The following is a 22,702-nucleotide window of genomic DNA, read 5'->3' as shown; positions in this document are numbered from 1 at the left end:
AAAAGCAATACATTTAAAATCAATGTAGTTCCTTAGAATTTCTTCCTCTGAGAAAAAGATACTCATTAAGTCTTGGCTATGTGATGAGTATGGCATTAAGTTAGGTATACAATGACTGGAAACAAGATTCATAAATGATTTCAAAATCGCTTTCCCACTTATTTTAACTGTATACCAAGGGTGTTTAAATACTATTCAGACTGACTCTGATGCTAGTAGAGCCTTTTATATTGTAATGATTTTCTACACACTAAACAGAACACATCTGTCATTTATTTCTATCATCCCTACCTTCAGCAGGGTTGAATGTGTTTACACAAGTAAACACAAATATTGCACTGGAGACCTTTTTCATAGTTTTAGTAAATATGATCCTCAGATCCTGAAATGATTATTTTGTGTTTCTGTTCCTCACTAATGGAACCTAAAATTACTTCTCTTTAAAACATCATGAAAAGATACAAGTTAATAGTGAAAACTCATTGGTTACTAGAAGATCATCCTGAGACACAATGTGACTCATGAGGGTGTCTTGGGCATCAAATAAAAAAGACATCTACCCTCTCACTTCCCAAAGATTTTCCTTGATAGAGCCCAATTCAATATTCTTGGTGTATGAAATGCCATCATAAAATACAAAGCAGAATTTTTTACTTAATACTATTTGGTGCTAGCAGCAAGAATAATTCTCCCAGGTCACACATCCTTCCCCTTCTGTACTGGATTCTAGTTGGAACCATAGTTATCAGGACCTAGAGAGCCAAAAATTTTGAAAAAGTATGGCGATTTGAATGGTTGCTCTGCTCTGATACAGCCAGATTAGCTGTGAGGCTGCTCTGTCATTAAAAGGACCCTAACTCAACACTAAATCAGATTTGTGAACTGTGAGGCGGTACTACAGTGATCCCTATATATTACTTACGCTTTTCTTTCTGTCTTTGGGGAGTTTGTCTTGTAAATCCCTTTCCTGTACAGGTCAAAAAAAAACTTTTCAAAAAATTTGAACAAAAGAAGACTATAATTAAATAAAATCAGACTGAAATAACAGTAAATCATCCCTACCTCAGGCAAAATAAGCTTTCTAATCTCAATGCATTTGTTGGGATATTAGTACCTGGGAAAGCAATCTAAAAGGTTTGATTTGTTCACACTGAGAGGCAAGAAAAATTCTGAGAACTGACAAATGCCTCAATTTCATTAAAGAACAGATGTATTTTAGGAAAATTCACATTCAAAAGATTTTTAAGCCTTTGTCTCTAGTGAATAAACATAATTATTTTAGTATAGAAAATTAAGTCTCCCAAACATTATTTAAAACATTTGGCAGGGAATTTTTAAATGCTAAATTGTACAAAATCCTTTCTGTTGTTTTTTCAAGTTTTAAAGTGATCTATACCGAAAACAATCAGTACTATACTAAGAGGCAAGAATAAGATGCCTCTGCTAGAGAAGCAGGAGGCATGTACTAGTCCACTTGTTTATAAAATTCAAGTCCACAGAAGTCCAAGGAAACTCTCCACCTTCCATTATAAATGTAATAAACAATAACACCATCAGAAACGTCTGATCCTCCTAAAAAAAAAAAGAGAGAGAGAGAAGGAAACCACATCTTACATGCAACATTTGTTACTTGCAGATAGAGTAGAATTCTCCTGCAGAATTGCTGAGCGGGAAACACCATTGAAGCCACCCTGGAGTTCCAAGTGCAGGTGGTCCAAAAGGTAGCGCATGAATTCGTGGGCATCCTGTTGCTGATAGCCCCTTAAAGCAAAAAGAAACAGGCCATCACTGGGGAGGCTCCACCTGCCCAGCCAAACACGCAGGAAGGCAAAGTGCTGAGAGGCGCTGCAGCCTGCACTCAAGAGCTCAGGGAGGCGCCCTGACAGTTCATCCCCACTTGTGCCAAGTTTTACTTCTCTTCAAGGAAAATGTCTAAAATTTCTCTACAAGGAAAAATTCTGCTATAACAAATCTGAAAACACAGAATATCAGAGCTAATTGGACGTGTAGTGATCTCAACTGACCTCATTTTAGAGATGAAGAAAACTGAGGACGGTGCATGACGTGTCTGAGTCCTCCAACAAGAGAACAGAGATGGGATGGGCTCTGACCCACGACTCTGAGATGGATTCTGGTTTGCCTACTATCCCACATGGCCCCTCTAAAAGATTCTCAAATGTTAAAATGTTACATCTTTCCCTCATCAGAAAACTTGGTCTTATAAACCACCATTTTAAGAGAGAAGGAATTTAAAACTCACTTTTTAGACTGAAAGATACTAATTGTTTAACACTGGCTGAAAGGAAGAAAACCTTTCTAACACAGTCTATACTTGGATCCTAATCTCTGATTCAAAAGACATTTTTCATAAAAATACTTTTAAAAATGCTTGATTCATATACAATTATGCTCTAGCCTAGGGCTTGAATATAAGCAGCAACAAATTCTTAAGCTATTTCTTATATTACATTCAGACAGAAAATTATACAGATTTTTTTTTTTTTTTTTTTAAAGAGAGAAAGCCAGGGAAGGAGGGGAAAAGGAGTGGAGGGAGAAGGAGAGAGATTCTTAACCAGACTCCACGCCCAGTACAGAGCCTGACTCAGGGCTTGATCTCACAATCCTGAGATCACGACCTGAGCCAAAATCAAGAGTCAGACGCATAACTGACTAAGCCACCCCAGCATCCCTGTATGAAATTTGTATACTAACAGAGACCATGACACGTGAACAGTAATGAAGGCTGACTGAAAATGAAGTTGGTACAGTTGAGAGTTATAGAGGTTTATGTAGATAAAATAAATCAAGCAATGATATACACATAAAGTACTTAATAGAATATGGAAAGAAAAGATTTCTGTCTACATTCTGCCAACAGGGAAGGCTCCTTTATCTTTTTTTTTTTTAAGTATTTTTTTAAATTTTTATTTATTTATGATAGTCACAGAGAGAGAGAGAGAGGCAGAGACACAGGCAGAGGGAGAAGCAGGCTCCATGCACCGGGAGCCCGATGTAGGATTCGATCCCAGGTCTCCAGGATCGCGCCCTGGGCCAAAGGCAGGCGCCAAACCGCTGCGCCACCCAGGGATCCTTCCTTTATCTTTCAAATGACAAGTTTTTCTGGGTTGGTCTTGAGTCAAAACTTCCACCACTCTTCCAGGCAGTGGTTCCACAAACAGATTTCTTTTCAGAGTTTCTTTCCCTCAATATACATTTCTCCCCTTTCCCTAAAATTTCTCCTGGAAGTCATAAATTATGAAAACCATATACCTAATCAATGGAACTTAAGTCAGAAGATACTTTAGCATTTCACTAACTTTTTTCTGAACTATTTAACAACTGATTATCAATATATGTTCGAGTAGTTCTTCTAAGACTCCTCTTAATAAAAATGTTAAAATTCAGCCAAAAGTTTTCAAAGTTGATGGTTCCTTTACATATCTACAGAGGTGCTTTAAACTTTTTCATTACAACATCCATTTTTTATGACTCAAGGGGAAGATTAGTATCTTAGGTCATATTTGAAATTCTATCACATATAGTTTTATTCTCATCAAAATAAACTAGCATCTAATCATTTTTCTAAAATGGATCATGAAACCAATACCTTGTAGTTACGCTGATTTGTACTTTCAGCAAACACATATCCATCCCTTTTTTAAAAACAATCTTCCTTGTGTACATTCATGAATGCTTCCAACCACACTGTGATACTTTTGATTCTTTCTTATATCAAAACACATTGTTTTCTAATGTTTCCTTTACAATTAGAAATACTTTTTAAAAAAATCTACATGAGGGGATCCCTGGGTGGGGCGGTGGTTTGGCACCTGCCTTTGGCCCAGGGCGCGATCCTGGAGACCCGGGATCGAATCCCACGTCGGGCTCCCGGTGCATGGAGCCTGCTCCTCCCTCTGCCTATGTCTCTGCCTCTCTCTCTCTCTCTCTCTCTCTCTGTGACTATCATAAATAAAAATTTAAAAAAATAAAAAAATAAAAAATAAAAATAAAAAAATCTACATGAGATCATGCAACACTCAGCTGTTTTATAAAGGTATAAGTTATGCTTCTGGGGGATCCCTGGGTAGCTCAGTGGTTTGGCGCCTGCCTTTGGTCTGGGGCGCGATCCTGGAGTCCCAGGATCAAGTCCCGGGGATCGAGTCCCGTGTCGGGCTCCTGGCATGGAGCCTGCTTATCCCTCTGTCTGTGTCTCTGCCTCTCTCTCTCTATCATAAATTTAAAAAATAAAAAAATAAAAAAAATAAAAAAGTTATGCTTCAGTTTCAATTTGTAATCTTTACCAAAAAGTACAAAGTCTCTGCTTCTTCTAAGACTAGGAAATTGGGACGCCTAGGCGGCTTAGCAGTTGAGCTTCTGTCTTTGGCTCAGGGCATGATCCCACGGTCCTGGGATCGAGTCCCACATTGGGCTCCTGGCATGGAGTCCGCTTCTCCCTCTGCCTATGTCTCTGCCTCTCGTTCTCTCTGTGTGTTTCTCATGAATAAATAAATAAAGTCTTTAAAAAAAAAGACTAGAAAATTTTTCTGATTCTGACTAAACAGACATTTACAACTCCATTTTTAAGCACTTACATAACAGCTTTACTGACTTATCTGAAAGTTTTTCAAAATACTATTTAGTAAGTTAAATTCAACAAACAAGGTTTTTTTTTCAACTATTTCCCAATTATATAATCTGGAGCTTCATCATTTCATCCACTGTCAATGTAGGTCTCTCTTGCTTGGTAATCGTGTAAAATCAAACACTCCTCACATTCAGGTTCAGTGTTTACATTTTGTATACAAATTACCTCAGTGATGTCACTCACACAAGTGCTGGTGAAGTAGTGAGGAAATGGATTTATAAAGAACCAACTGTATCTCTCTGTCAGAACAGAATTAAGAGAGAAAAGAAGACAGAGGGAAGTAACAATGGCTCCAATTTTAATACTGTTCCTTATCTTCACTTTGTAACCTTAGGTAAAGATTACCTCCTTAATGCTTACAGAAACTCTGTGTCATAAAGATGCTGTGAGAAATAATGGTTGGAGAGCACAATGCAAAATATAAAAGCCCAAAAGATCATGAAGCACCCCTTCTGAATGAAGGGGCCAAGAAAGAGGGTCATTACTAAAGCACAATGCGCAGGAATACAGGGCAACTGCTTCTCCACAATTTTTGGCACAAGGAGACAAGCTATATTTACCCAAATCTTACAAAGAAATGTTCCAATAAAGAATGATGAAAGAAAATGTTACTTTGTACCTGTGCTTAAGTATGAAAAGCAGACATTCCAAATACTGAAACAAATGTCACAGAATGCAGGCACACACAAATACTCCTATGAGGCCAACACACATAACTGTGACATACAGCTGTGTATCACTACCCTCTGCATTTTGGCAGTACCAGTACATAATAGGTAAGATGCAAAGACCAAACAGGAACAGGGTATGACTAAACAGAGTCAAATTTTATCACTCTAGAATAAACTTCTAGAATACCTAGAACACACTACAATTTTAGGTTCTGTTATTTTTTAAATATCTTTAAGAAAAAAACAAAATATCTTTAACACTCATAAAAGAGTTCTTTTCTTTTTTTAAGGATTATTTATTTATTTATTCATGAGAGACACACAGAGAGGCAGAGACACAGGCAGAGGGAGAAGCAGACTTCCTACAGGGAGCCTGATGCAGCACTCGAACTCAGGACCCCAGGATCACAGCCTGAGCTGAAGGCGGATGCTCAAGCACTGAACCACTCAGGTGCCCTTCACAAAAGAATTCTAAGTTGTTGTTTGACCCAAATTGTCTATAATACCCAAAACAATTAAATTTGGCTATTTATTCCTATCCATTTTGTGGCACCAACCATGGCTGAATTTCTCGAAGACAAAAACACCAGAAAATGAAAATGACAAAAATAACTGTTTTTGTTTACAAACACACAAAAAAACATACAACTGCAAAATTCCTAAGCAAAAGAATACTGCTTAGTTATAAAATATCAGTATACCTAGAAAGAATATTAAAATATCACATCCAGATACCTGTTTTCCAGAAAGATCTTTTATATTTACTATTTAGCCAAACAGAATAGCTAGTAGAAATAATGTTTTAATAATTTATTTATCCATCATTTTTAAATATTAATTACAACAATAACTGATAAAAATAAAACTAAGACAAGTCCTTGGGAAGTTAAGGCTACTATATTATTAAATCAAGTTTATGTGACAGTAGAAGTAGCACATATATGATGTGAAAAGAAAGGGAGTAAATACCATGACCCAATTTGAATTATTCAGAGACTTTCTTGGAGAGTTAGCATTAAGCTAGACCTTAAAGGAGTTAGAGGTCATAAGGCAAATCCCATAGGCCAACATGACAAAGATATAGAGGCAATAAGACAAAATCATATTAAGGAAGGCAAAGAGTAAAAAAGAAAAAAAAAAAGTCTAGCAGAAAGACTATCAAAACTAAAAACAAATCTCTCTTTTTTTAAAGTAATCTTTATGACCAATGTGCAGCTCAAACTCATGACCCTGAGACCAAGAGACTCATGCTCTATCAGCTGATCGATTAGGCACTCCAAAGCAAGTATGTTTTGACCCAAAGACTGCTCTCAGAGAGCCTTGCATATGCATGTATGAGACTATCTACTGTGGCACTGTCTGGAACAGCAAAAGGTGAAAAACAACCTATATAACCATTGGTAGGGGACTACACATAAATTATGATACAATCATAAAGTGGAACATGATGCAGCCATAAAATGAAAGGCTAAAGTTATTTAGATATTAGTATGAACTGCCTCAAAGCAGGGAAAAAAACTATGTTACCATTTATGTTAAAACATAACATATACAATATATATAGAATATCAACGAAAGGATACTCAAAAATCTAATAACTATGGCTGCTTCTGGAAAGCAAAATGAATGGCTGAAAAATAAAAGAAAAAACTTTCATTCTATACCCTTTCTTTACCTTTTGAAATTCTCAGCCATTTCTATTTTATCTATTTAAAAAACATAAACTTAGTGGCACCTGGTTGGCTCAGTCTATTGAGTGCCTGACTCTTGGTTTCAGCTCAGGTCATGATCTCAACCTTGGGGAATCAGGCCCCACATTGGGCTCCGAGCACAATGAGGAGTATGCTTGAGATTTTCTTCCTCTCTCTCTGCCCCTCCCTATCTGCCCCTCCACCTGTGAGCACATCTCTCTCAAATAACTAAATACATACATACATTTAAAAAAAAAAAACAGGCTTTAAGGTACTTTTATGAAGAGGAAAAGGGCAGGGAAGCAGGGCATACCAGGAATCCATAAGAAGTGTGGTATATGCACATCAGAAAGGTCAACTTTGGCAACAGTTTACCTGCTGGGTAACTGGCTTTTGGTTTGAGTGGGGGGGGAGGGGGGAATAGTTTTGGTGATTTCTATACCCAAAGCAGCTGATTATATTTACAGTGCTTTTTTTTTTTTTTTTTTTGCATTTACTTAATGAATGAAAGTTGTCCCTACTTCCACATGCATGTGTGTATTTGAGAGTCCTCATACTTCATTCCAAGGGATCAAACCTAGACCTTGTCATAGGTTAATCGAGGAATATGGGCTTCCTAACCGTTTTTTAAAATTTATTGTGATTATAAAAGATATAAAAGGCCTCAAGTACTAGGCACATAGCATTTAATAAATAAAAACTATTTTTGGGGTGGGGGGGGATCCCTGGGTGGCTCAGCAGCTTAGCGCCTGCCTCCGGCCCAGGGTGTGATTCTGGAGTTCCGGGATCAAGTCCCACATCAGGCTCCCTGCATAGAGCCTGCTTCTTCCCTCTGCCTGTGTCTCTGCCTCTCGTTCTCTCTGTGTGTCTCATGAATAAATAAATAAATAAATCTTTAAAAATATATATATTTGGGGCCAGCCCGGGTGGTTCAGCAGTTTAGTGCCACCTTCAGCCCAGGGCCTGATCCTGGAGACCCGGGATCAAGTCCCATGTCAGGCTCCCTGAATGGAGCCTGCTTCTCCCTCTGCCTGTGTCTCTGCCTTTTTCTGTCTCTCTGTCTCTCTGTATCTCTCATAAATAAATAAATAAAATCTTTTAAAAAAACTATTTTTATATAATAATAAAACCCAAAGACTAAGTCCCTATCAAGAGTCTAACTAGGAGACTATATTACAAATGTTATAGTAAGTCCAAACCTGGTTAGTGGTAACTTAGCAGTCATTTCCACCTTTCCTACTTAGAGTCAAGAAACTTTAAAATCCTTACAAAATTAGTCTCTTCTGAGAGGAGATTAAATGTCATAATACAGAAAAGAAGTTTCTTTCAAAACAAAGACCAAGGGTAACAACAGTCAATCATATCAGATCCTTAAGGCTAGACTTTTTGCTTAAGGCAACAAACAGTTCTTTGAGTTATTACATTTTAAACATTTCTCTATACTACTAATATATCTAAACCACTATTAGGCAATAAAGCAAAATAAAGTGCTAAGTTTTACTACAGCATGCTGTTCTTTTATGTTTTGTTTTGTTTTGTTTTTTTCTAAACAAGAGGGATATACATTAATTGCCAAAAACCTGACTAGCAAGAGAACAGACCTACTTCAGAAGGACAGAATCAGCAGAAGGTGGCAAAGGCTGTTGTCAAATACCTGCAGTGCCTCAAATCTGCTGTTACCTGAATCCCTACAGAGATGACTAACCTAGGAGAAGAGGCAGATTCCTCTGACAGCAAGGCTGTTTCCCTCCTCAAGTGATGCTAGAGAGAGAGCAAGGAAAACACAGTGACTCCACAGCCACATTAGGATGTGGCCCAGCTACCTTCTGAAAACTGAATCCCAATGGTCCTGACTTCAGAACCCAGCCCAGAACAATTGTCTGAATTTCAGACCGGATGGATTTCTATGGATTACATTTGGATTTTTTTTTTTTTAGTTGAAATAACAAGATCGTATATGATGATACATAAGATTTTGAAGGAATCAATGAAATTTTGTTCAGCTTGTTTTCCTAAATTATTTATAAGGGCACATAAGTTATTTATAAGGGCTTTGTTTTTAGAACAACAAAATATCCTACCATTTGTTAAAGACATTTTTAATGTCTATATATTATTTAAACATACACATTTGTCTAGTCAAATAATCCAACTGCTGTTCTTCTCCTTTTAAAAACAAAACAAAAGGGGCGCCTGGGTGGCTCAGTTGGTTAAGTGTCTGACTCTTCATTTCTGCGGAGGTCATGATCTCAGGGTCATGGGATTGAACCCTGTGTCGAGCCCCACATTAGGCTCTGCGATGGGTATGAAGCCTGCTTAAGATTCTCTGTCCCCACCAGCCCTCCCCTGTGCCTACTCTAAAAAAAAATTAAAATAAAATAAAACCAGTCTTTCTTATTTAGAATATCATCACTTCATAGGAAATCATTCCAGGAACAGTATAAAGATTAATATATATTAATGTTTTAAATAACCTTCATTAAGTAATACTTACCTAAAATTTGGCATAATCTTCCAAACGACATAAAATAAGGACTCTGGGCTAAATGCAGTCTGGCTACCTTGCCATAAAGCACAGAGTGTCTTTCTAAACTCTTCCACCAAAGACCTGGAAAAGAAGAAGGGACAATACCCCTGGCATTAGTGAGAGGCTACTATTTCAACACCTGTTCAATTGTCAAGATAATAAAAATAATAATAAAAAGTGAATATAAAAAGGGTTTCGTTTCTTCTAAACCAATTCTGAGAGTTAAGCAAGAGCATCTCCAAAACCCACATAAACTGTAGTAATGACAGACAAAACTAGTTTTTTAACCACATAGTGAACTTTGTGCCAAAGTAATGACAAACTTGCAAAATAAAGCAATAGATAAGTTATAAAGCAAATTACTTCACAATGTACATTTTTTAAAAACTTAAAACAAGGAACAGAATCTCTTTCTCCATTTCCTGCAGTTCTCCTCCTTGCCCCTCACAAGAAACACTTCTCAGACCTCAATGTGTGACCATCTGTTCATCTCTGCCAAAGACAATTCATCTGGCCACAAAGCTTCAACACTCAAGTCTATACCAGGACTCCCAAATCCAAATCAGAAAGACAGATTTTCTCATGAACTGTCAGGTTTCCCCAGTTTCCAAAAGGAATTTTCTCCTGCATGTATGTCCTCCTGTCATTTCAAACTCAATGTGCACTAAAGCTGCTCTCCATACTCTCCCTACTATCCTCAATACCCATTTTCCTCAGGCAGCCCTGGTGGCTCAGTGGTTTAGCCCCACCTTTGGTGGAGGGTGTGATCCTGGAGGCCCGGGATTGAGTCCCATGTCAGGCTCCCTGCATGGAGTCTGCTTCTCCCTCTTCCTATGTCTCTGCCTCTCTCTCTCTTTCTGTGTCTCTCATGAATAAATAAATAAATAAAATCTTTTTTAAAAAGTACCCATTTTCCTCTTCTCTCATTTTTGCTTAGCATAAGGACTCCTGGGATAAAAACCTTTGAGTGTGTTCAACTTCTGAGAAATTTCTTTAAAGAGTAGTCCTTCTCATTAACCCTTCCTTCTTCCTCCTGAGCAACATTTCAAGGATGAAATGGCATTCCAGCACCACTTTGAACTATATGGATGACAGCCCTACACTAGCACTGGTGGAACAGAAAGCTAGAAGGAGCCTGATGATTGTGGCAAACAGCCCTAGATGGATCATCTCCATCCTTTCCATGAGAAAATAAACAATGGATGTTTAAGTCACTATTAATTTTGTTTTTCTATGCATGTAGCTAGAATGAAACACCTCCAATAACCAGCTAAACTGAAACATCTCCAAACAAATTTAATATCTGTATCTGCCAATACAACCAACATACTAATGGATACCTAGATTTTATCTCAGAGAATCTCAATAACTTCTTGCTCACCTCCTATCATCCAATAGGTCCTGAGATACAAATCATACTTTTTACTTCCTAGTACCTGAAACCCTCTCCCTGCATTTGAGGAATTCCCCACCTTAAGAGTCTTGGTAAGAGTCAGAAGCTGCCTTCCACTATGGAAGTTGAAAAGGCCAGACACTTGCTTTCTCAAACCCTTTTGCAGCCAGGGCTCAGGTACATGGCCTGGGTTCTGCCTATTTGAAGCAGAAGTTAGTGATACAAAGAAGCTGGAGCAGTGCCAAATCCTTTCCGGTGACAAAGAGCATGACCTGGAGTGCAGGGGCAGCAATACCAGCAGCATTCACCCAGCACCCAACCCCAGTGTCACACTGGGCAGTGTAATGTTATGGGACAGTGATGTTATGGAAGCAGTAATATCCTTATGGGATAGTTCCATGGGGGTGATTGTGGCTATGGTGCTGGATGTCTAGATTCTAGACCTGATTTTCCATCCAACCAGTAATAGCTCTTCATTAAGTTCTTTTTCCGCCTAAAATGGCCAGAGCCAATTTCTGCAGTTTGTAAGTAAACCCTAAATGACACTAATGCATCAAGTACTAATTCTCCCTTTAACTTTAATGAAAATGTATTTCTTCTTCCTTATTTCACTGCTATCTCTTCCAACCCAACTACTATAAACTGTGAAATCTCCTTGAATGCACGCATTTTTCAGTTCATCCTATATGCTGCTACTAAAGCAAACTCTTAAGACATCAATTTTAGTGGTATAATTCCACCCCTACTCCAATGCCTGACTTTAAAGTTCCCTGGTATTTTGGCTCTATCCATACACTACATACTATTCTAACATGTTCTATCCTAATCTCCCTCAGCCACTTATGCAAACAATGTCAGATTGTAAAATGGCTTTTCAAAACGTGTGTGGATGTGGTGTGTGGGAGCAAGGATGGGCAGGCAGAAAGAATATTACATTAAAATATATGCAAATTAGGGGTGCCTGGGTGGCTGAGTCCGTTAAGCATCTGACTCTTGGTTTCAGCTCAGCTCATGATCTCAGGGTTGAGCCCTGAGATGGAGCCCCATGTTGGGCTCTGCGCTGGGCATGGAGCCTACCTGGGATTCTTTCTCTCCCTCTGCCCCTCCCTGCCCCAGCTTGCATACATGCATGCTCTCTCTAAAAAAAGAAAATACACACACACATACATATAGATCAGAGCCTGATTTCAGTAATGTTGATATAAAAAAAAGTGCCCATTACAATCATAATATAGATCTTCTGAACCCCAAATAGAGCATACCTGCACTGAATTTGCATACATATTGGTTCTCAATAATCATTTGTCAATTTTTCCTTCTCCATATCAACTAAAAATTGACTGTATTGCCCCTAATTAATTTGATGACTACAAAGTAATTTTATTAACCAAAACAGATTTATCTAACCTATAAGACAAATCAATTCACAAAAACTAATGATATTCATGCTGGTCTACACCTAGAACTGTGACATCTACAGATGTCCATTTTAGAGCTCAAATCCACAAACACTTAATACATAGAGAACTAAATTTATCCTATTAGGCAAACAGAAATAAAAGAATTCCAACAATTATTAAGATTACCAGCTAGACAGTTAACTCCAAGTTTTAGAAGAAGAGTGTTTTAAAATGCATGTGCCTATTAACTCACATAATGAATGCAATGGAAATCCCCAGTTAAGAGTCACTTGTTTTGTAGCTCAAAGCCAAAAAGGATATATTCTTAGAACTCACACATTGTTATCCCCTTGGCTCCTGGTGTGGTATGTTCGCCTTCCTGCTGTTTTCCCATTCCTTAACTCCACAGCGGGCAGTTCTTTGAAATAACAGCAAAACTGCTCAATGTTACTATTTAAAAAGGAAGGGAAGAAAATTATTTTTTTTTAAAAAAAGAAGTTATTAGGACTGTAAATTAAGTTACATATATATATATATATAAAACCTATATATGAATTTTTAAAATGTGATCTTTCAATTTCTCAAGAAATTGCTTTGAGTCTCCTTGTTAAGTTTTCCCCATTTACTCTAAGAAAACAGTATTAACAGACGACTTTGTAGAAATGAACAAAGAGCTTAAAGCAAAATCTGTTCAAAAAATCCTGAATTCTGGAGCACCTAGCTGGCTCAGTTGGAAGAGCACGCAACTCTTAATCTTGGGGTTGTGAATTCAAACCCCACACTGGGTGTAGAAATTACTTAAAATAAATAAAAATTTTAAATTGCTCTGGGGGGGGGGGTGCCGGTGGCTCAGTCAATTAAGCATCTACCTTCAGTTCAAGGTAATGATTCCAGGATGCTGGGATGGAGCCCTACACATTGGGATCCCTGCTCAGCATGGAGCTTGCTTTTCCCTCCCTCTCTGCCCCTCCCCCTACTTGTGCTCTCTTGCTCTCTCTCAAAAAAATAAATAAATCTTAAAAAAAAAGTTTTTTAAAACCTCAATTCCCCTTCCCCCAAAGGTTGTCAGCATTTCTTTCATTTTACGGTGGCTGTTTCCAGGTATTCAATAATTTCCTCAAATAATAAACTATGAAACCAACCATATTGTTTAGATACACAGTGCAGAGTAATAATGAGAATTCAGTAGTGACTTGAATTTCTTATTTGAACAAGACTAGATAAACCAAGAAATAGTACCTTTAAGGAAGGTTCAAGTATAGCTTCTGCTCCTTATTTGCAAGGTAGCCTTGGGAATTTATTCTGGCCTTTGATGCCACATTAAAATCTACAAGTACATTACTTTCAAAATAATTTCTTCTACATAACTGAGGTAGCATTGTTGGGTATTTTAGTTTTACTACTTATCTTACATTTTAAAGATCTTCTAAACATCCAATCTTACAACCGTATTTAAGACTCAACTAATGACTGGATTAAATTCTCTGAACAAGGTTCCCTTTAGTCCAGGGTTCTGCATACTACAACCCACAGGCCAAATCTGGTCCTGTACCATGAGTCTTTACATTTTTAGAGTTGTTCAGAAAGGGCGGGTGGGGGGGGAGTAGGAGAAGACAGGAGAAAGACTGTGTATGGCATGCAGAGACTAAAGTATTTACTATCTGGCCATTTACTGAAAAAGTTTGCTGACCTCTGCTCTAGTTTATTCAAGAAGCAAGAGGAAATAAATAATAACAACTAACAGTTATTTACTGCTAGGCACTATTCTAAGCCCTTTATATAAATTATATTATTTAATCTTCCCAACCATCTTATGAGGCAGATCTATTATCCTCAGCTTTACTGATGAGGAAACTAAGGCACAAGGAACTGATTGGAGTTAGTGGCAGAGAGAGAACGTGAAGCCAGAGCCTTTCCTCTAACCATTTCACCAGAAACTAACATCACCATCTTAAAGCTCTGACTTTCATGGTACCTGAGTGACTGGAGGATGGCATTCATGAAACAGGTGTTTCCCAGATTCCGGAGGCCTGTGGCACAGATGGCAGCAGTGCTTCCCTGCAAAATGGGACAAGAAAAGGCCATCAGTAATTCCAAGAGAAGGCTATTTCAGACATCAAAGCAAAGGCCTGTATGTGAAACCCTGGCATCAAGCCAATTTGGAACTGGTACTTTTCTGTCCAATGAATATTTCAAACTCTCCTTCTACTCTCTGTATAAGAATCCAGATATTTTTAGATGCCTGTTTCTGATCCAGGGATTGTCCTACTTGGGAGTACCTCATGGAAACTTATGAGGAAAGCAGCATTAATTAAAACCATGGAGTAGGGCAGCCCTGTTGGCTCAGCGGTTTAGCGCTGCTTTCAGCCCTGGGTGTGATCCTGGTGACCCGGGATCGAGTCCCACGTCAGGCTCCCTGCATGGAGTCTGCTTCTCCCTCTGCCTGGTCTCTGCCTCTCTCTTTCTCTCTCTCTCTCATGAATAAATAAATAAAATTTAAAAAATTAAAAATAAAAAAAAACATGGAGTACACAATATGAAAACTAGGAAGATCCTTAAAAGAAATAAAGTTTAAGACCTCATGCTTTAATAAGATTTTATTAAAACTACTACAAATTGAAAAAATATAAATATATATACCTGAAATATTTGTCCCCAAACCTTTAACTCTAAGCCATACACAAAGGATTAATACATGTATTCCTAGCAATGGGATCGCAGTCTTTAAAAACTACCCGAATTTCCCTTAAAGACCAAGGCTTGATATTCTGAATAGCTCTACGAACACACCATGACATCTGAATATTACATGGGGGAAGCGAATCTAGCAATCCAACCCAAAGCATCTCTGTCCATAACTCAGATGGCCAGAGAGCACTTTAGCTCTTTCTTGCACAAAATCCTAACACTTTAATTAAGTGCATGTCTAAACATGACTAGCATGACAGCAGAGAGGCAGATGTGGAGGAAAATTACTGCTGTACTTAAAAACAGTGATCTTTAAATTTTATCAATTTATTAATGGCTCATACATCTGGTAACTGATGTCCAACAGAATGAGGAAGCATATTCTTTCATGGTGAAATTGTATTAATAAAGTCCTAAGAAAGAAAACTTACCAAAACTTCAGACCCACAGAATTTGCACTTAGGACCTTTAACAGAAGGAAGCAAAGATCTTTGGGATCCTTAGAAACAGAGTAGTAAGATACATGAATAGACTTTAAGAAGGAACACTCACTAAGGCAGAGGAGCACAGCAGTAATCTTGATGGAAGAAAAGGCACTGAGAGATGGACTCACTGGGGTATTTAGTCACATCAAGAATCATTAGTAAGTGGCAAACATTTTGTAAGATATCCCAAATCCAAGGCATACATTTATGAAAGTTTGTAAGGAGCTACATTAATGTTAGAGTTGTAATAAAATAGTGACTAGGTCTCAACCAATTCTTATATTTATATGTATTTTAATTACTTACATTTACTTTTAATAACTTGCTGTTTAGTGATGAGTTTTCCAAGAGTTTTCTTTTCCTATGCCTGTCAGCTGTGAAAGCTGAGCTATTAAAACACAGACAAAAAGACATTAACACAAACATACTAGACAGCAGGTTAAAATATAAACATGGCTGTTCTAAGCGTTTGGAGTATAAAGCCTTGCCTGACTGCTTAGGAAGGCCAGAAAGTGACCTGTTGGGCCCATTATGGCCCACAAGTGTTTGAGGTAAGTGAGGAGTTCCACTTTCCCTGGCAATCCCCACTACTCCTCTAGCAAGGTGGGCTGCAGGCATCTACAACAAGGTGCTTCCCAGAAAGGCTGGCCAGGGAGACATAGTCTGTGAGACAATCCTCATCCACCCCCACTCTGTGTGCCTGATCAATTAACTGTGAAGCTTCAACAATGAGAAGACCCATTCCTCATAACAAAAGGAAAATCCTTGTTTAATATGATTATTCTGAAATTTAACATTAAGTCTCCAATGCTATGCTACTTCTTTATTAATTTTGATAAAGAGATACTGTTTTGCTCATTTGTCATAACAGATTATGATATAATCTGAATTTCTGGAATGATAAATAAATTACAGGCACACAGATACATATAAATTAATTTGATTCAGCTATGCTACAAAGAATAGTCTGAAAAAAATTCTAATTAGCACAGGTATTCTGAATTAAAATTTTTCAGAATTTTTCTTAAAGAGGTATTTTGCTTAAATTTTATCAGAAAATAATTCTTTCAAAGGATCACTTTAAATTTATGTATCAGGGGACCTAATCTAAAAGAAGTAAAAATTATCATTAAACAACATAGACTTCTAAGGTCTGTCAATTCTTTCCATCTTCTAAAAAGTACCAGGCTAGTCCAAAGTAAATGTATAATTATTTCATTTCCACATGAACTATAGTATCTTCAGGGCATCAGATCTAGTGACAGTTACTTCAAAACTAAAAATATTCTTAGGCAACGTGCCCTCAGAACTGTATGTATATCCCTCTCAGAGTATCAGTGACTATAAGGTAAGAAGAGACCAATTTCATATATTACAGTGTCAAGTTATTTCTTCACAATCTGTAAGTAAAAAGGTTGAATCACAAGCAATATATATATATATATGCTACTTAGTGACAATACCAGTTAACTTCCAGTTTTCACCTATATAAATAAAGCATTTAGCTTTTTAAAATACAAATTATTAAATTTTACCCTCAGCAATTCTCAAAATGGAACAATTCATTAGATCCACACTAACATGGTAGCCACTCACTACATGTAGATATATAAACTTAAACTTAAATAAATTTAAAATTCAGTTCCTGGGTTATGCTAGTCACTTGGCTACCATATAGGACAGTGCAGATTATACACTTTCTTCACTTCAGAAGTTCTTTTGCACAGTGTACTTCTAGAGGATGTGCAGAATGATCTAAAGTTAAATAAAACACAAATATAACCACAGTTTTAAAGCTGTAGTTTCCACTACAGACTGAAGTCCACATCTGAAGCACAGAAAACTGAACCCAAGTAATGGTTTTCAACATAGGAGAAGGACTCCAAGGTAGATTTTTCAGTGGGACCAAGCAGAAGTATAGACAAGGAACTCAGACTTTACCTGATAAAGTGGTCAATGGAAATAAAAGATCTGATAACTGCATAAATGCATGCAAGTTCTTAAATGTCCTCTTTTCCCTTTGATTTAGTTCTAATACATTTATATTTGGGATTGAGATGATAGTCTTTTCATAGAGAAAACTATTAGTGGCAGAAAAAATATTCTGGTAGCTGCCCACTTCTGTGACAAAAAGTCAAATCAATTAAGATCTTCACAATGACATCACCACATGAAAGAGTGACATCACATAAATTATTGTCAGAATCTCTTGTTAATTATGAAAATTTCAAACAAAAATATTTTGGGTCTGTGTAGCTGTACCTCTGTCTCTAAACCTAGATATGGCTTCTGCTATTTTATTCAGATTACAAGATGGGAGGAAGCACTTTGAAAAACAAAAAGAGAGGAGCCAAAAGATAACAAGCCAAAAAAGTACTTTAACTCTGTGTTTTAACTAGTTTAGATTTTATAGAAGTTGATCCGGGCAGCCCCGGTGGCACAGCGGTTAGGCGCCACCTGCAGCCTGGGGTGTGATCATGAGGACCCGGGATGGAGTCCCACATCGGGCTCTCTGCATGGAGCCTGCTTCTTCCTCTGCCTGTGCTCTGCCTATCTCTCTCTGTGTTTATGAATAAATAAATAAAATCAAAAAGAAGAAAGAAAAAAAGAAAAGAAAAGAAAAGAAAAGAAGAGAAGAGAAGAGAAGAGAAAAGAAGAGAAAAGAAAAGAAAAAAGGAAGGAAGGAAGGAAGGAAGGAAGGAAGGAAGGAAGGAAGGAAGGAAGGAAGGAAGGAAGGAAGAAAGAAAGAAAGAAAGAAAGAAAGAAAGAAAGAAAGAAAGAAAGAAAGAAAGAAAGAAAGAAAAGAGAGAGAGAGAGAAATTGATCCTTCTTCCCTTATCAGCTTTATAATCTATTTGGTCAACAAGACATGCATAAGGACTTTGGTTAACGAAAACTGTACAGTGTTTTACTCAAAGAACTTGGGCTATTTCCTCTCAATACGTGATTTAAAAATATTCTATTGCCTTTAAGTTTGCTAAGGGACTCTTCCTTTTGGTATGTTCTCACAATAGTTTTTTAACATCAACTGTCAAAATAAATTAGGTGGCACCTGACAATCAGAGGTGATTTAAATAAATTTCACTAGAGTCAGCAGGCATTCCAGGGCCATGCTTCTATGCACTGCAGCTTTAAAGCCATCACTATTTGGAGTTCTGTTTCAACTTTGGGTTCAGTGAGTTGTATCTGAATAACCCTATCTGGTTATAACAAAAAAATTCTATCCACGTAAGTACTTTAATTTCTTTTTTTTTTTTACTTTAATTTCTTTATGATGACAAAGCATTTTATAACCAATTGTAAGTTCAAGTGACACATACAGTCCCTAACAAAAGAGGAAAAGAAGAAACTAGGATCTTGTGCTATCCTATAGATACAAAATGGACAATATAATAAAACCTAATTTCCCTTAAAAATAATGCATTATTTTAGTGATTCTGAGAAGACTTCATGAAACATTTGACAAGGATTTTCTAGTATCAAAGAGTCTCTATAATGATTTTCTATAATTTTATGCCCTTTTCTTATACCTCCAAAATTTCCCTTGCTAATCAACTGAGTAGCTTATAAATTGCTGGGTAGTAACTAAAAAAAGGCTCTCAGACTCTTGGCTATGATTTATGATAAATATTAAATGAAATGAATGCTAAGCTATGACCATTAACTATGGGCACAGTTTCAGATATCCAAAGTTTACTTTATTAACATTTCAATCACACTAAAAACATGATGAAGTTATGGAACTCATTAACAAAACTCCCACTCAAAAATCTGCGAAGACCCCTCAACCCCATTCTATACCCTTCCTTTCCCAAGGCCTACTACTTACTTTTCCAAGTTCTGTAAGTGTTCTCTGACTTTCTGTACCAGTCCCAGCTTGGTGTCATTAACCACAAAATCATCACAGCGATAACTGCAAGAAAAATATTAATCAATGTGTGCAAAGAGCTTGAGGAAACCACAGTAATGAAATCACTAAAAGGCCTGGCTGCTGCCAAGTTGATCACATGGCTCTGCAGGCAGTTACTGTCGGTGGTTAAGTTTAAAGAGGACTTGGAATCCACAATGGAATGTTTTTTAAGAGCCTTTTTAAAAAGCCACGTAGGCAATGAACACTAGCTTCTTTTCACATTTTTACTCAAAAGCTCTTCAATTTCTCCTTCAAAAAAACAAAATAAGCTGCTACATGTGTTACATTCTTTTTAGTGCTGCACAATACAATGGAAAATAAAAAGCACCAAATCGATTTATGTAGCATTAAGCCTAAAGCTTTCAGGTGATACTTCCCAGCTCAAAATAATGGGGAATTTGGGGGGAGGAGAGATTTAGCTAAGATTAGGGAAAAGGTAATTAACCTATAGGAACAGTTAAATTTAAGGAGAAAAAAAAACCTAACTAAAAATAAAACTATACATTTAGAGTAATTTAATTAGAATAAACTGGATTCAAATGGGTAAGAATAATAATCTTCATTCTGAGGTGCTAGAAAACAAAAATATAAAACAGTGGCTACATCTTTTAGGAAACTGGTAACTCTTTAAAGAAAGATACTGAAGGTGTTCTTTAAAACTGGTATTTTGTGTGCAAGTGCATTTTAGCAAGTCAATAAGCAAATATAAGGACTCACACATAATAAACTTCACCTTGTACATTAGCATTCAATTTTTTCCTGGAATAAGGCCAATTTTAACAAAAACAACTTACAAGCTAGTATCAATATATTCTTTTGAATAGCAGCTTTGTATAAAAGTACTTATTATAACTACCAAAGAATAATGACAGTAACGCTGCCATTCTGAGCAAGTGAAACTTTGAATGCGTAGCAATTAGTAATAATTAGGTCATCTCTAGCAGAATCCAAAAAACATTTCTTATGTATCTGAAATCAGTCTATTAAAACATGAGAATAAAATAGGGGGAAGTAATGAAAAAAAAAAAGATTACACAGAAAAGCATGTCTCCCAAGGTCTTTTATTCACAGAAGGTAAAATTTCAAGTGAATGCTTTCGGAAACTTTAACTAAAGCAGTAATATAGATGTAATTATTTAACACCCTTCCCCCATTAACTGAGTGCCTATGCTGTTTAACAAGAGTCCCTAAGGTATTCTCCAAGTTTCCTGACATTTACACAAATAGCAAAAGCTACCTTTTTAATGTCCTGAACTTTTTTTTTTTTTAAGATCAAAGTACCAAAGTACCAGCAATGGCAGTTTTATGATAAATACATAAAAAATTAAATTAGTGAAAAGGTTTAATTCCTTGCTTTTCAGTATGTTGAGAGAGTTAGGTCTATTCTGTAAATTTAGACTTAAGGCACCTGGTTCCTCCATGAAGCTTAAACATTCACTGAAGAGTAAAATTGCGCTGCTACTCTAATTCCTCAACATTTTCATCTTATGTTTACATAAATTTATGCATGTATTACAGATAAAACAATACTCAGTATTCAAAGCAAAAACAGTATTAAGTGCTAGTGTTCATCTGGGGAATGAAGTCTAAGAGTAAATTTGTTTTGGGGATCCCTGGGTGGCGTAGCGGTTTGGCGCCTGCCTTTGGCCCAGGGCGCGATCCTGGAGACCCGGGATCGAATCCCACATCGGGCTCCCGGTGCATGGAGCCTGCTTCTCCCTCTGCCTGTGTCTCTGCCTCTCTCTCTTTCTCTCTCTGTGACTATCATAAATAAATAAAAATTAAAAAAAAAAAAGAGTAAATTTGTTTTATCATTTATTTTTTTAAGAGCAAATTTAGATCACCTTTCAGGTATTTACAATGTGCCATAATATCTAATTGAAAAGCAAACCCCTGAACCTCCATAAGAAATCTGTCGCTTTGTTTAAACAAATTGTTTCCAATTAAATTAAGCAAATATTTTTTTTTCTTATGAAAATAATTCTTTTTGGGGGCACCTGGGTGGCTCATTCAGTTAAATATCTGACTCTTGATTTCAGCTCAGGGTTGTAAGATCAAGTTGCTCCTCAGGCTCAGCACTGGGTATGGAGCCTGCTTAAGATTCTTCCCCTCTTCCTTTGCCCCGCCTCCCTGCTCTCTCTAAAAACATTTAAAAATAAATTAACTAACTCTTTTTGGTGTGCTATGGATTTAGTTAGCCTAGGATATAAAATAACATTTGTTAAAGTAATATTTTTCCTATATTGAAAAATAGATTTATTTATGGTTTTGCTCTGTTCTCTAATCTGGCTTAACTGGATCTAGTTGCTTCATCTCCCTGAACTTGCACCATTAAAATAAGTAAGTTGCTGGGAGTAGCTCAGTGATTGGGCATTTACCTTTGGCTCAGGGTGTGATCCCTTTCCCTCATCGGGCTCCTCGCAGGGAGCTTCTCCCTCTGCCTGTGTCTCTGCCTCTCTCTCTCTGTGTCTCTCATGAATAAATAAATAAAATCTTAAAAAATAATAATAAAAAACAAAAAAATAAGTTGCCGGGCACCTTGATTAAGGGTCTGCCTTCAGTTCAGGTCATGATCCCAGGGTCCTGAGATCGAGCCCCAATCAGGCTTCCTGCTCAGCAGGAGTCAGCTTCTCCCTCTACTCCTCCCCCCTGCTTATGATCTCTCAAATAATTTAAAAAAAAAAAAAAGGTAAGTTAGTTGTTCTAGACTCTAGAGCTGTGCTAATGTGGCTGATTCAATTTAAGAACTGACTTTTAATTTTAAAAAAATTTTAATCAATACAAAATTTCACTTAACAACTAAAGCAGTAAAAAAATACTCTTCCATTAAACACAATTTTATGGTTTGGGCAAAACTATATTTCACTTTCATTATTACATCACCTAAGATGTACTGCAGTGCGCATGATGGGTACATGTGTCATTTCTAGTATTTACATGTAGGTATATCACCAATCTAGTTTATGTCAACAGAATGGGTTATTTTTCTTTTTTTCTTTTTTAAAGATTTTATTTATTTATTCATGAGAGACACAGAGAGAGAGGCAGAGAAACAGGCAGAGGGAGAAGCAGGCTCCATGCAGGGAGCCCGACGTGGGACTCAATCCAGGGTCTCCAGGATCAGGCCCTGGACTGAAGGCAGCGCTAAACTGCTGAGCCACCCGGGCTGCCCGGTTGTTATTTTTCTATGCAACAGTGTAGCACTGCAACCTGCTTATTTGAATATTTTATGCAGACAGCAGAGTAATAGTGCTATCTATGTAAATAGTAATTGGTAGTTAAGCTGCAATGC

At 37.1% G+C, this 22,702-nt stretch overlaps 1 protein-coding gene across 5 annotated transcripts in view; it reads right to left on the bottom strand.

The window, feature by feature from the left end:
• Positions 1 to 22,702, bottom strand: part of USP3 (ubiquitin specific peptidase 3) — a 111,252-nt gene that overhangs the window by 36,217 nt on the left and 52,333 nt on the right. For 4 of the 5 annotated variants that reach the window (XM_072809021.1, XM_072809024.1, XM_072809025.1 and 1 more), the window contains 7 exons: positions 19,330 to 19,413; positions 15,807 to 15,888; positions 14,303 to 14,385; positions 12,664 to 12,777; positions 9,502 to 9,615; positions 1,615 to 1,761; positions 923 to 967 (listed from right to left, as the gene is read on the bottom strand). In XM_072809021.1, coding sequence (XP_072665122.1) covers positions 923 to 967; positions 1,615 to 1,761; positions 9,502 to 9,615; positions 12,664 to 12,777; positions 14,303 to 14,385; positions 15,807 to 15,888; positions 19,330 to 19,413 — 669 coding nt within the window. The remainder of the gene's footprint in view (positions 1 to 922; positions 968 to 1,614; positions 1,762 to 9,501; positions 9,616 to 12,663; positions 12,778 to 14,302; positions 14,386 to 15,806; positions 15,889 to 19,329; positions 19,414 to 22,702) is intronic. The other variant, XM_072809023.1, reaches the window with a different exon arrangement.

This window comes from Canis lupus, chromosome 32 (assembly GCF_048164855.1).
Source record: "Canis lupus baileyi chromosome 32, mCanLup2.hap1, whole genome shotgun sequence".
In the NCBI taxonomy this organism is placed as follows: Eukaryota; Metazoa; Chordata; class Mammalia; order Carnivora; family Canidae; genus Canis; species Canis lupus.
This window is presented reverse-complemented; position numbering and strand designations above follow the sequence as displayed.